The sequence below is a fragment of the Passer domesticus genome, chromosome 5, assembly GCF_036417665.1.
Source record: "Passer domesticus isolate bPasDom1 chromosome 5, bPasDom1.hap1, whole genome shotgun sequence".
NCBI lineage: Eukaryota > Metazoa > Chordata > Aves > Passeriformes > Passeridae > Passer > Passer domesticus.
Window position 1 is genome coordinate 32,002,603 of NC_087478.1, and position 15,437 is coordinate 32,018,039.

At 41.8% G+C, this 15,437-nt stretch overlaps 1 protein-coding gene across 7 annotated transcripts in view; it reads left to right on the top strand.

Annotated features, from left to right (window-relative positions):
* The window catches only part of MSRB3 (methionine sulfoxide reductase B3), an 80,636-nt gene that overhangs the window by 14,208 nt on the left and 50,991 nt on the right, over nt 1-15,437 (top strand). For 3 of the 7 annotated variants that reach the window (XM_064419406.1, XM_064419399.1, XM_064419403.1), the window contains exons 2-3: nt 6,070-6,196; nt 10,227-10,298. The exons of 1 other annotated variant lie outside the window; for it this stretch is intronic. In XM_064419406.1, the coding sequence (XP_064275476.1) occupies nt 6,121-6,196; nt 10,227-10,298 (148 nt within the window). In that variant the 5' untranslated portion in view covers nt 6,070-6,120. Of the gene's footprint in view, nt 1-805; nt 887-4,687; nt 4,786-6,069; nt 6,197-10,226; nt 10,299-15,437 lie in introns of those variants that run through there. 3 more of the 7 variants (XM_064419401.1, XM_064419402.1, XM_064419404.1) reach the window with 3 other exon arrangements.

The following is a 15,437-nucleotide window of genomic DNA, read 5'->3' on the forward strand; positions in this document are numbered from 1 at the left end:
CCTTAAAGATGATCTGGTTCCAAAACCTCTGTTGTGAGTAGGAACACCTTCCACTAGACCAGGTTGTTCAACCTGGCCTTGACTTACAGGGATGGAACATTTACCACTTCTCTGGGCAACCTGCTCCACTGTCTCACTACTCTCATAGTAAATAATTTCTTCCTAATATCTAATTAAATTATCCTTTTCCAGGCTTTTGTCAATTACCTTTAGTATTTTTTGCCAAATGCTTCAAATACAATATGGTGCATTGAAACATGCAGTTGTCTAAAAATATTATTATAAAGCACAAATGCATATTCAGAGGATGTGGGTTTTTTCGAGGGCTGAAGGCTGCCTCCTCATGGTTCTCTCAGGCTGTTGGGAGGCTAGGACAGCCCAGGTATACAAGCATGAAAATACTTCGTGCACTGCAAAGGATGCTAGTTTCAGGATTAGATATCTTGCATTGGAGTGGAAACTGGAACTTTTCCTTCCTTCTTTCACTAATAAATAACCCGCAGTCACCAGGCCCCTGCTGAAAAGTTTTCCTGTACTCCAATCTCCTGCCACAGCTGGCAGCTTCAGATGGTTTATTAAACATCTCTTACAAGCTATTCAACATTGCCTTGGTCCACAATATACACCATGTCAACCTGCAAACAGGAAAGTCCCTTAAAGCCACCAAGTGCAGTGCAGAGAGCAGGAAAGGTTAAGGACTTTGGTGTTAACACAGAATGTGTTAAGGAAAAATGACTAGGGAGTAAATAATTGTTTAGACACAGAAAGACATGACCTACTGAAACACTTGCTCATGTGGTTCTCTCTTTAGGCTGCACCTTTTTTTTCTGCAGTTCCTGAGGGTTGATCTGTCCTGTCTGCTGACTCTGACTGGCAGCAGCTTTAGGTGAGCAAAAGACAAATTAAAAAAAAAGAAATATCCAAATGTTAAAACTGAAATAAACTTATATACAAAATAATCCATTAAGTTTTGTCAGGGAAATATTTGGTTATAGTTTGCTTTGTGTCAAAGTAAATAAGTAAACCCTTTGCAAAACAACTGTTCATAGTTATTGCTGGACTAAAAAAAAACTTTACAAAACACATACTGATAAAAATTAAACTGTTAATTTAACACTTGAGTACAGTAGACTCCCAGGCCTTTACTTCTTTCTAACATCTAGTTGTTTGGCTTTCTTCACTGTGGCAATTTTTTTGCTCTTTGCTTTTTCCAGTGACATAGGAATTCCTGACAAGAGCCTGGGAGCCTGCCTGACTAGTGTATGCCTATCTCTTAATTGTTTCCTGCCCTCCAAATGAGGCCAGAGACTTGGGGCTGGGGGAAGGGAAATTGGAAAAAAGTATAGAAACCTCACACTACTAAGGTCTTATTACTGGGGCAAGAAAAAACCCTGATCCTTCCCTTAAGAATTTGTGGATGTTTTTTTAATTTACTTGTAAAGAGCTAAAACTTCATGTTTTTTCTTATGAGAGCTGGGATTCTCATGTAATTTTAGGAATTCTGGACCTGAGTTGTCAGAAATAACACTGAATATGGAAAAATTTAAACCAGTAGTGTTATGAGCTCCCGAGACCCTTGATGTTTCCCCTACTGCTCTTAAAAACAAGATGTGGTAATATCAGAATTTAACCTCTCAAGTTGTCCTTCACCCAAAGAAATCTTTCTAGTTGCAGGCAGAGGTTGAAAAAACATAACCCGAGTACATACAAAGTTCTTAATTTCCGAAGGACAAATTTGACAGACCACCTATGTTACTTTATAGCTAATAATTTAGGGGCAAAACTTATGTGTTCTGAATGTCCACAATGGACAATATAGAAGCTCTTGAAAGCTGGCAGTTCCTTAATATTTGCCAGCTTAGGCTCCTAAGAGGAAGGCTTCCCTGGAGTTAAAATGCGTATCCTAGAAAACTGCTTCTGGAACCCAGCTAATGACATTGGTACTGCTGTATTTGTATTATCTGTACTTACAAGATTTGCAAGTTATTGCTGAGCATGGTATCCATCTTGTGAAAGCCAAACAGATGGAAGATCCATGCTGTACTCTGTTAAAGAGTGAAGTGCAGTGAAGGAGCTCCAAGGGGTCTGATGACACCCAGGCATGACTGTGGAGGAGCCAACAGTGTTGCAGGCAGCACAGCAAGCAGTATGTGTTTTTTAAAAAAGGGCAATCCACCAAAATAAACCCAAACAGTGATGTGTAAAAGCATCATCCCCTTCCCTGAATTGTGAGTTCTGCTCTGACCTCTTCATGTAGCATCTGTCCTTACAGGAAAGTGGCATATTGCAGTTCTGCAATAAAGATATGGGGGGTGGTGACTCTGTGTGGTGGAAGTGCAGTGCTGCAGTACCCACTGTGGCTCAGGCATGTGACAGCTGTGTTAGCATTGCTGTCCCCTGGCCACCTGGCCCTAGCACTGGAAAGGTGGGGCTCAGGCAGGTACCTCCAGCACCAGCACGGGGGCTTTGCTTGACCTGTAGAGGGCTAGGCATGTATAGCATGGGACTTTAAACCACCAGCCATCTATTCCCAGAATGGTGATTTCACAGAATCATTTAGGTTGGAAAAGACCTCTGAGATCATTGAGTCCTTCCTTTGACCGAGCACCACCTTGTCAACTAGACCACAGCACTTCCTTGGGCAGCCCATTCCAATGTCTAATCACTTTTTCTGTGAAGAAATTCTTCTTAATGCCCAACTTAAACCTCCCCTGATGTAAATTAAGACTATGTCCTGTCATCCTACTGTTAGTTGCCTGGGAGAAGAGGCTGACCACCCCCTTCTTTAAGGTAGTTGAAGATGCTGATGACATCACTCCTGAGCCTCCTCTTCTCCAGGTTAACCAACCCCAGCTTCCTCAGCCACTCCTCATCAGACTTGTGCTCCAGACACTTCACCAATGGCATTGCCCTTCTCTGGACTTCTTCCTAGGTTTCTTGTCATGCTCTGGCTGTTCCTCTTTAGCAAATCAGAGACATAAACATGGCACCTGAGCCTGCTAAAGGCTATGGCCAAGCTTGCATGCGCTACAGAAAGAGCAGAGGGAAGATATGAACCTGTTGCAATGTTACTGTCATTCTCCCTAAATCTGTTCTCTGTACATGTGGAATTGGCAGGTGGGGTGAAGCACCTCCAGACCAAACGTGCTAATTGCAATGAGTTTGACTTTGCACTTCTCTTTCCTGATTCTTCACAAGCATCCTTATGGGGGTCTGTAAGCTTCCTGCAGCAGGGTTTGTGTGCGTACAGTGCCTGCCACCAGGAGATCTCCTCCCGCTGAACTACTGCGCATGCTATAACGTAAGAGTAAATAGAAATAGCAACCAAAGCATCAGCAATAAAAGAATAAATTAGATTAACTGCAACAAAGTACTTTCATGGATGCTCAGTGATATTTTATGGGGCTCTCAGGACTTGCATATCCTCCAAGTCTTTATAAATACCTGAGAGCAAATACTAACATTTTGGAGAACAGTGACGTACTTGACATTTTCAAAAGGCCAGGATCTATTTTATAATTCTCGGGAGTTTCAAATAATTTCCTTTAAGCTGTTCACAGGTGAAGGAGGGAGGGAGGAGGAGGAGGGGAGGGCATGGGGGCAGTGTCCGCCTGTGCTGCCAGTGCGGCGCCTGGCGGGGGTGCGCGGGCCAGCGGCCGCCAGGCGGCGCCACCGGCGCGGGCCGCTGCGGGCTGCCCGCCGACAGGGGGCGCTCGATGCCGCTGTGCCGGAGCGCGGCACCGGCCTGAGCCCGGGGCTGAGGGACAGCGCTGGCTGAGGGACAGTGCCGGCTGAGGGACACTGCTGGCTGAGGGACACTGCTGGCTGAGGGACAGTGCCGGCTGCGGGACACTGCCGGCTGAGGGACAGTGCGGGCTGAGGGACACTGCGGGCTGAGGGACAGTGCCGGCTGAGGGACAGTGCTGGCTGAGGGACACTGCCGGCTGAGGGACAGTGCGGGCTGAGGGACAGTGCTGGCTGAGGGACAGTGCCGGCTGAGGGACAGTGCCGGCTGAGGGACACTGCCGGCTGAGGGACAGTGCTGGCTGCGGGACAGCGCTGGCTGAGGGGACAGTGCTGACTGCGGGACACTGCCGGCTGAGGGACAGTGCCGGCTGAGGGACAGCGCTGGCTGAGGGACAGTGCTGACTGCGGGACAGTGCCGGCTGCAGGACACTGCGGGCTAAGGGGCAGTACCAGCTGCGGGACAGTGCCGGCTGAGGGACACTGCGGGCTGAGGGACAGTGCCGGCTGAGGGACACTGCGGGCTGAGGGACAGTGCCGGCTGAGGGACAGCGCCGGCTGAGGGACACTGCTGGCTGAGGGACACTGCTGGCTGAGGGACAGTGCCGGCTGAGGGACACTGCGGGCTGAGGGACACTGCCGGCTGAGGGACAGTGCCGGCTGAGGGACAGTGCCGGCTGAGGGACACTGCGGGCTGAGGGACAGTGCCGGCTGAGGGACACTGCGGGCTGAGGGACACTGCCGGCTGCGGGCAAGGGCGGATTGCGGCGGGGCTGCGCGCAGCCCTCTGGTCTCCCGGCGTCTGCTCCGGAGGGGTCCGCGCTGTTTTTCACGCGGCTCTGCTGCTGCTGTGGCAGGGACGTGTTTGTGTGTGTGTGATGCCTGCTCCACAGTGCCCGCCCTCCCCCATACTCCTCCGCCGTCGGGCAGCACCGAAGTGTCGGGGGTCCTGCAGCGAGTTTGGTTTGGGTACGAACGAGTTGAGGCCCGTCGATGCGGGCAGGTTTCTGTCAGATGCGCTCCACCGCCGTTTGGTAACGGGTACGGCTGGGGGCTGGGTCCTGGTATAGTCATGGAATTATCACAGAACGGTTTGGCCAGGAAGAGACCTTTAAAGGCCCCCTAATCCAACCCCCAGCAATGGGCAGGGACAACTTCAACTACGCCTGGTTGCTCAGAGTCCTGTCCAGCCTGACATGAATGCTGTCAGGGATGGAGTGTCCACACCTGTTTGGAGTGTTCTATAAATGTCCTTCCTCTGGGAGCCTTGTTCCTCAGGACGAGGCCGTAGCCAGCTTGTCCCCTGCTGGCACAGCCGCTGCTATGGGTCATGGCTGGACTCACCCCTCCGGCTCCTGGGCTGCTGCAGACAAAAGAGTGAGACTGAGAGGAGGCTGGGAGAGCTGCCCTGCTGCTCCTCAGCTTCTAGGGGCCTGATCCTGCTTCCACGAGAGTCACAGAGAGTTTCTGTACCGACTTTGGCTGGGGATTGGCTCCAGTCCCGCATCACATAATCTTCTGAAGTGAGCTGTGGCTGTGCATGGCTGGGCTATAAGGCATCTGCATTTCCTCTTTCCCATTGTGGGGTGAATGGAACAATTAGCATTTGTGCATTAAAATGAAATAAAATCTCATGACTGCCATCTCTCTGTTTGCTATATTTGAGCTGGTTGGAGGATTGTTTAAATATATCTCATGGACAGTTTACAACATGAATTATTTCCTGCCTTTGAAAAGCCATGGTTTTAAGATATCTGGCAAGTTTATTACAATGAAATGTCACATTCCTCAAACAAGTCATCAAAAGAACAATTTTTAGCAAAGACTGGTTTCCAGCATTCACCATTCAGAAATGTTGTGGAGTGTGATCTTGGTTTAAATAAAATAAATAGAAAAAGCCTGCGTGTTTGATCTGCCCAGCATTCCTGGGTGTTCCAAGCAAGATTCCTACTCTCTAGCTGAGGTTCTAAGGGGCTTTTTCCTTAGAACCCCTGCACTTGTGACTGGGCTACTACCCCAAGTTGCTCTCAGTTGGGTATCTAAAGCAGCTGTTGTGAATGCCCCCTATGAAAGTGTGGAATCCCTCTCACTTTGTAGCATATATAATGGTTTCACTGAATACTGTGTAATATGTATCAAAATGTTGGGGGGTGGGGTAGCAAGAATGGGTTAAAAGCACTAAAAAAAGTACATTTAGAATTGTGGTCCCATGTGGTGGTCGTATAAAATTTTAAGTATTGTTTTTTTTCTGTGAATGAAAACATTTTTGATGTTTTAATTTGTTCTCATCTTTTTTTTTTCTTTGTTTTTTTCTTCCCTACTCAGCTCTTGCCCCTGTTCTTTGCCTCTGGTTTTGTTGGTGAGGATATCACAGTGATGTCTGCATTCAACCTGCTGCATTTGGTGACAAAGAGCCAGCCAGTGGCCCTGCGAGCCTGTGGGCTTCCCTCAGGTTGAATGGGTGCTGCTTGTTGTGTCATGCATAATAAAGGCCCTTGTAGGAAGGGGTGTCTCTGCTGCAGGAAACAATGTGCTATGGGTTGTTCTGTTCAAATTTTCCTTTGAAGCAGAAGTTTATTTGCACTTTTTTTTTTTTTTGTAAAAGTCATTGAGTTGAGTGAGCGATTTCATACCCAAGATTTTAAAAAGCTTGGAAATGCTGACTTCCTTGTCCAAAATACAGTCTCTTAAATTTTGTATTATTTTTCTCATTCTTGGCAAAAACTGTGTCATTAAACTGAAAATATTTTATTAAATGCCATTCCTAATTTTAAAAGATAATACCTAAAAGAATTTCACTTGTTGATTGCTATTAAATCATAGGACTTAAAATATTTTCCAAAATATTTAGCAGTATACTATATACTATACTCCATGTGTTTCTTTTTACATTTTTATTATAAATCAAGTATGTTTTACTGAAAATCATGTACAAAAAGCATGCAGAATTTAAAACTTAATTCTTTCATTCCTCTGACAACATATTCTTTAGTTACGTGGCACTTCTCTACATAACTAAATGCAAACATGCAATTTAATGCCCACATGCAGCTGCACATTTCATGTAAGGCCCAGGTTTGTCCGTTAGGTCTGGGAAGGGTGCTATAAGACCCTATCTCCATAAATTAATTTTATCATGAAAACTTTGAGCTTAAGTATTTTGTGTTTCACTTAAAAGGCAACAATCTGTAATGTCAGCATAACAATGTCAGTGTACAGGGTTATGTGGGACAAAATATAAGCTGTACTGAGTTAATTTTGAACCTTGCTAGAAATTTTCTTGATGCCCAAATAAAAAAGACACAGTCCTGGCTGATCTGTGTTAAGCCTTGAAAATGGGCCAGTTTGGGCATTTGTGCTACACTCACAACTGGTTCATAAGAGTGCAGAATGTTACAAGCAGTTTCTCCCAGATCTGGACTTAGCAAGCATATGGAGGTGATGTTTTAAAGATTTTTTTTCAGTGATAAGACATCAGTTTTCAAGCTGATGGATTTTCCTAAGGCTTATTAGACTTTATTTGAACTAAATCTGAGTCCAATTTTTGCAGCATTTACATTCCATTTCCCCCACATGTGCACAAAACTCCCATTAATCTTGATAGGAACTGGAAACACATATTGAGGAAGAGAGAGAATAACCCACATTGTGTCAGCTTGACCTTGGTTTCCTGTTGTATTTGCTGCTGAGCCAGATTTAAAATCCTAAAAATATAGGGTAAGCAAATTTCCTTAGCCCTCATTATGCACCTTTTGATGTGTGCTCATATAGCTGTTGTCTACCTGAACATGGGCACACTCAATCTTCTGGCCATTTTGTTTCCACTCTGAAAAAGAGATCTGCAAGCTGATCAGCTAGGAACACACAGATCCCACGGGAGCTTTTGCTGTTCTGTACCTGTTTTCAAAGCACTGCATTAGCTGTTTTATCAAGTTGTTTTTCTGTCATAATCCAGTAGTCACATTTTGGAATAAAAAGTTAACACTACTTTATTCCCATCCCTTAGATCCCTAACTGTGGGACCATTGATAGATTGAGTTCCACTGACTGACTACTTTATAGAGATATATATAGAGAGATATTTATGTATAATAAACCCACATTCATCTGCCAACAGCGGAATAATATACAATCACATATCTCACATATTTTAAGAGTAATCTAAATTACCCAGTTGCTTAAAAATTAATATGGGCTTGCTTTGACTTTCATTTGGTTTTTGGTTTTTTTGGGTTTTTTTTTTGTCTGTGGTGTATTTAAAGGGTTGCAAGTAAGTGGCATAGCATGTATCCAATAAAACATGGGAAGGAAATGTAGAACCAAGATCTGCTTAAACGCCACAATGCCCTGTGACTTTGGCTTCTGAATATACAGAAAACACCCAAATTCTCCTGAGTTTGTATAACATAACACTTTGAGCTAGTACTTTTCCCACCATCCAGTTCTGTGTGAATTGCAGTCCTGTAACCATACCACCATACCATGTGTCCACCAAGTCTGGGACCATGTGGAACTTGGCCACCTTCTAATTCAGTGGCAAATTCAATATGGAATGAGACTTTTTAACCTTCTGGAACCCATGCTCAGAGTAAGGAAGCAAAATGCCATCAGAGCAGTAAACTGGGTTCTCAAACAATGTTTTAAACACTATGCAGTTAAATATTTGCTGGACAAGGACTTGAATGAAAGTATTGTTTCAATTTCTATGCTTGAAATGGTACCTCTATCCTTCCTGTAAGGAACAAAGTAACACAAAGCAATATATAATTTCTATTTAATATATAGTTGTAGATCAGAAACAAGAGATTTTTTTTTTCTCCTCCCCCTTAAATTAATTAAATACTACTGGGACATATCTTAGAATAGAGATGACCTGTCCCTTCTTTGAACTACTATTTTGTAAGCACTTGTGAGTTTCACTTGTAGTGGTCAAGTGTTTTTACTTGTTCTTTTTCTGTTTGTATATTAGCACCTGGAGTGTAGATCTGTTCTTCCAAATTATATTTTTAAAATATTTTTTTTGTCTGAAGTTAGGACTAAACGTTTCAATGTGTGCACACCTAGTGCACTGTTTTCCCATAACATTTTTTGTAGAGAAGATGGCAAGTCTGAGCAGGAGCAGGAGCTCCCAGTAGATGGCACTAGGCATTTGCTGTTCTGCACACCCAGGACTATCTAAAAAGCTTCCCGTCTAGGAGTCATCCATACAGAAAGTACACTCTGAGAACTTGGGAGCACTTACAATTATTTTAAGAAAAGCAAGAATACTGGGAAAAAACCAAAATCTTTGCCAGTGTGCAAACTACCATCACATTGGTTCAAGGTTTCTTCATTGTCAGTGATGACTACAGCTCCATTGTGTCTGTTGTGTGACACAGAAGTATTCCTTGAGCCCACTTTATTAGAGTTGAATGTTCTGAGTTTCTTTGGAAATGTAGGATCCACTCAGTACCTGCCAGGATTTAATTCACAGAAATTAAATATTTTTAAAAACCCACTTCAAAATTACAACAATCCCCACCAAACTTTTAATACAAAAACTACTTCATCTGCTTTATGCATATTAAGAAGCAACTGATACAAGTCATGATTATGCAGATTCCATGTACATATGTTTTCTGAAGCAGACCACCAAGCTATAACCTAAAAAGATAGCTTATATTGCTTTGCTGTGTCTTTTAATTATTATGGGTTCTCATAGCTTAAAAAGACCCTTTAATTTCTTTAACACTTTGAATGTTGTGCTGCTTACATCACATTTTTTGCATGTGATAAATTGGATTTTCCTCTCCTGTAGATCAAAGAAAATTATGGTGCTTGTAAAATTAAGTAGAAGTAATGATGAAAAAATTATAGAAGTAGACTTAGGCTTGGGGTTTTTTCTGCATAATAAAGTCCTAGGTAATATTAAAGTGTTGTATAGTGTTTATTTACTAAAATAACTACTAGTAGGAAACCGTATTTTTCTAGCATTAGATTAAACTACAATGCATCTGTATAAAGATGGTGTTGGGCATATGGTGTAAGTCTTTATTAAGTAAATATCTATAGTATGGTTTCTCATTCTTTCATTAAATCTTTGTTAATTCTAACTTCTAACATCATGTCTTTTCATAAAATTGAAATTAATAGTGAACAGAAAATTACTAGGTCTCACAATTGGATTTTTAGCAGTACTCTGTTAACATAAAGAATTACTTTTAGGAGCAGATCTTGAAAACATTTGCATACATGAATTATTTGTATGCATTTGTTCCTCTGAACTCTCAAACTGCACATGTCAATGAAATATCTGTGTGCATACTGCTTGCCAGATATGTCTCTAACATCCAAAAGTCTAGTAAAGGCTTTAGTCTTGTGGGTTCAATTTTGGTAGCTGCTGTCAAACTTTGTGTGACTTGAGTATGACTAAACATTTCACATTGTCTGTTTCTATGTTCAGAGATATAATTTCTGTAATGTATATTATAACTTCCCCATAGTTTTCCGTAATGTGTATCACCAGAGATGTACTACTCCAGAAGTCTGTTCACATGGTCCAAAAGAAAAGAAAAGTAAGACTGATATTATATAGCATAAACCATCCATACAGCTATGGTTAAATGTCTGTCAATGTTTTCATTACAAATTCATATTTTCTGGGGTTTATATCTTGAACATAAAAATTTTCTCTGGGTTTAAATATGTTACACAAGGTCTCAGATAAATGTATTTGTTCCTCAGAACTGGCTGGGGGGCAAAAATTAAATTTCATTTGTATCCAGCTATATTTTAAAAAATGCAAATATCATTGGATGAAAAACAGATTTTTAAATTTAGAACACAGTCTTACAAATACCTAATTTACTGCCTCCCAGCAGTTACGAGGAAGACTCTTGAAAAGAGTGGAAAATATTCACTATGTGATCACAATAGTAAATAGCATGTGAAACCATTCATATATCATTATTATATAAATGTCTGTGTGTATGTTTGCCTTTTAGTCATATGATAGTAGAACACCACATTATCATAATAGAGCATAACATTATCATATTTTTGGCATGGCTTTAAAATCAGTTTTAAAATTACATATAGCTATCTTAATGGGAGTATATTTTATGTTGTACTGTATTTACAAATGTTCCATTTGTACAATAATATTCAGTCTAGAATGCCTTACTTAATGCATTTTAAGATCAAATTTATTAGTAGATATCTCTTTGGGTGTAATACTCTTAAAAATGCCTCATACTTGCCAAACTTGGGATCATAAAGAAGACAAGAAGCCTTTTGTTACGTTCCCTAGAGTTAGTTTTTTGTTTGGGTTTGGGTTTTTTTTGTTTGTTTGTTTGTTTGTTTGGTGTTTTTTTTGTTTTGTTTTTTTATTTAAAGTTTTTGTTCTGGTGGAGTTTTGTACTCTTCCTCATCTGCTCAGGAGACAGATGGTGCTTGTTCCTGGTCCACCTGGGTGGAGGCTCCTCAGTGATTCTTGCACTGAGAAGCACTGGGATGAAGAGACATTTCTTGTGCTCCCAGATCATGCACAAAGACAGTCCCTTAATGTGTACCTTGATGGATCTTTTAAGGTTGTTTTCATTCCCTTCCTGCTCACAAAGGATCCACCGCAAACCATTTCCACCCTTCTTGCTGGAATGTTTTAATTCTGGGAGTTCATAAATTTCCTGTGTTCCATTCCTGAACCTTCTGCAACTCAGGTTTGCGTGTTTTCTGCTTAGTTGGGTATGGAAAAGATGAATTTTCAGCAGGGTGTTTCTGGGTTTTAAAGTTCCTCATGAAAAGTTACCTTTTTTAGTTATTGGAGTGTCTAACAGGAGGACTAAGAAGTCCTTTAAGGACTGCCTTCACTTTTTCCCCTTCAATTAAAAGAAACTCCTGGCTTTGTCTTTTCTCTGAGGAGCATGTGATGAAGGTTTCAGAGAAGAATGTGATGTAAAGGAGAGACGACAGCACACACAAAGAAAGGAGATTTTCTATATTGCTGAGCTGAGGGAGGACAAGCAAGAAAACATGCAAGAAGTGAATGTGAGCCCTGAAGTCAGTCAGAGTGTGTTGGGAAACAATGGAGGGGATGATCATTTAGGGAATTTATGAGCTTGGAATTTGATGGAACCTTAAATGGGTCTAAAGTATGGACTGGGAATCAGGCACTAGAGGCTCAAACATTACCATACCTGAGCTGCTAGCTTAACCATAGGTTGCTACAGCACAGATCATGATCTAGGGGTAAATGAGTAGAGATGAGTTATGCCCCAGAGAATGCTAAGAAGGGGGAAACTGTTCTTAGTTACAAGCTAAATATGTATCACAGTCTGTGATTTCCTTCAAAAAAGCTGTGTTGGGTAGGGATGCATGGCTAGGGTACAAAGGTGCCCTCTGCTCTGTCTGGAGAAGAGGTTCTTGTGGGACGGGAGGTGCTGGCAGCCCAGGTCTGGTGCTGGCAGCTTTGTGCATTGTGGGTAAGAACTCCCCCATCAATGCTCAGGCCCAGGTCAGGGAGTCCCAAGGAGAGCAGAGCAGGGAAAGGTTTGACCAAATCCTCTTAAAGCCCTTTTACAGGACTTGACCCCATCTTCTCGACCCATAAGGCATGGCTGAATTTTAACTAAACATAAGGAAATACAGAAGGCCCATTAGGGAATGAAGTTGGCAGTTACAACCCTTTTTGACTGTTCTTTTACCTTTAGTCCTGAAGCAGATTGAGAGGGGAGTGAACTACAGTGTTTTCTGTGCTGGTCATAACAGAGCATGAACTGGAGCAGAGTGTCACAGCAGTTCCTGTCTTCATGCTAAGTATGTCCTTCAGTGCTTGGAGAAGTGGGATGAAAGGCCATAGAGCAGGCAGTGCTTTTGCAGAAGTGTTCCTTACCCTCCACAGCTGGAGACAGGTCAAGTTTTTCAGGGAGTTAGATCTGGGCTGTTATGGAGAACTGGAGGGGAGGAAAGACTTTCCCCCAGCTCCCTCCTTTCCTCCACCCCCATCCCAAGTACAGATTGCAGCACCTTGAGTCTTGAAATCCAGTGCTCATTTCACAGGCCACACATCACTATTGTGGAGGAAGCAGCAGGAGGATTTAGCAACAACCTGAATGCCAAAATAAGCTACACACTACTGCTGGAAAATGCTGACTTTTTAATTGTTTCTGCTGCAGGGTTAAACCTTTATTAAAGCTGTGTGAATCAACTTATTTTGATGACTTACTGAAATATTTTAAATGCAAAAGGTAGCATAAAACACTCTTACTAAATTCACCTTGATCCCACTGTTAATAAAATGCTTTTCCATATGTTGGCACCCTTTTATTGATTCTGTCAGAAATCTACGGACCAGATAAAGAGTGTTCAGTGTCTCTGTCTTTCTTGTTTTTAATTTAAACAAATGTAGTGCCTGTGAAAGGTGCTAGGATAATATCAGCAAAAGAAAAGTGTCTTTATCTGTTGGGGGGAGAGGAAGAGAAATCCATCATTATAAATATCCCCCCTCCACTGCTGTACCAATAGATCTTGATCTTGTCTTGCCTGGTTTGCATCCAAGAGTAAGGCAAATAGGTCAGCTGCCCTGTGCACTCTGTCTTTGGCCATCTCAGCAGAAACGATAACAAATGTGGCAGTTTATAACATAATGAGCTTTTGCTCCACTTAATTGAAGGTTCTTCTATTCACCAACCTCTGCTGAGCAGCCACATGCTGTTGTTGCTTCAACACTAGTGAAGATGACAGCTCAAAAAGCTCCAGAGGAAGCTGCCTTCATCTCCACCAGCTAATGCAGTGTGGTGGTGGATTCCTCTCAGTAGTTATAATTTGGAAAGGTTGTGAGACCAAGATCGTGTCTGGTAGTAACATTTATTTCATTGATGTCAGACATGGAAGTAAAGTAGACATGCCTGGAGAGGACAAAAGGAGCTGATTTTCTTTCCCCCTTTCCCACTATGCCAAACACTTCAGTCTTTTGTTAAATGCTTTTCACATTCACAGGGAGGAGAGGCAGCTTCAGATTTCTTTTCCAGGGAATGGCTCTTTGACTTGCATGGCTGTCTTAGTGTAACTTGCTGCAAGCAGGTTTGCAGACCTGTGGAAACAGCAGACCTGTGGAAACAACAGATGCTGCCTAAATGGGCCTGCCTGCTGGGATCCTAGTATCACTTTCTGTGGAGAGAAAACAAGTGCATAGAGATGCATGAGCTGGCAGTTTGGAGATTTTTAATTTTTTTTTTTAATTAAACAAGAGCTATGTTGATGACCAGGTGAAAAAAAAAAAGTGACAGCTCTGTTACTTGATTGTATGGGAAGTTTGCAAATTTGCAGGGAAGGGGCTTGCCCTTCCCTTGTGACCATCTGACCTTCCTGGTGTTAAGCAAATAATTTTTTTTAAAGACAGTTAGTTTTTGGGTGGTGTTCTTTTTAGATAGAACCTGGAATTTGACCCAAAATTCAAACTGCTGTTCTGGTACCTGGCTTTTGAATTTTCAACGCACAATATAGTGGAAATGGTCTTCGCTCCATTACTTCTAATGCTTGCATGAAACTGCAAATGGTATTTCAACAGCAGGTGGGAGTTAGCTACCTACAGCAAGAAAGCAAAGGAAGCACAGATCTGTTTTTCAATGTGTAAAACATTTACAGGGGTTTTTTAAAGATGAAGTTTGAATTTTACTTAAACCTGACCTCCAAACATTTCAGAGGCAGTTCTGAAACTGAAGTTTCTGTTTCTTTTGCTACATTTATCCTAGTCACCAGCAGGCTAAGGTAATTTGAAATGGCTTGTGAGGGGATTATAAAAAGAACTATCATGTCAAATACAGATTTTATAAAACTGTGTTTTCCCAATACAGGCCAATAGAACTGTTTGCAATGTAACCATTCTCAAGAGTTGTTCTTTTTTAAGTTCCTGGCTTGTTTGCAGTGAGAGAACACTGCAGCCTTCTCCCAAGGCTGAAGACTAGAGAATGCAGAGAAGAAATTAAATAGAAATTAAAATATGTGAGAGAAAATTATGAGTTTGCCTTTTCTTAATCAGACTGTGAGGCAAAACTGGCAACAAGAGGCATAAACTGTGAAATGAAATCTGAAGTAATAAGAAATGAGAGATTCCACTTTTAAAAATACTAAGTGTTAGCAATAGCATATGTAAGGATATTTATTTAAAGAATTGTATGCAAATATTTTTTAACTTTGTGGAATTCCTTTTAATATCAGTTTGAGGTAATTTACCATCAATCTACCGAGGTCTGACTCGCTCATAATGGGACAGACTTAGGGAAGCAAAAAGATGTATACTTAGAGTCAGATCCTATAATCTCATGTACAGTCATAGACCCTTAAGTAGCTATGCATTTTCTGAACCGTCTGCCTACACAGATCACATGGCAGGATTGGGGGTGGGGTGAGATATGAAAACCAAAAGGTACTGTAAGGCCCCTAAAAAACTGCTTGGTTATAGTAAAAGAAATAGCACTGAAAACTGGAAGTCCGATTTATCATATGGCTGTGCTCTGCTGGAGCATTTGATCTTGCTGTATTTAGTTCAGGAAGTCTGAGTGGTATGTGCTCAGTGCATGACCATAATGTCCATTAATGCTAGTGGAATATAAGCATAGATAGAAGAGGGAAAATGTATGTTGTGTCTTCCATGCAGTTGAAATATTGAGTTAATTTCAGTGATGGGAAGCAACAAAACTCAAGAGAAAATTGTT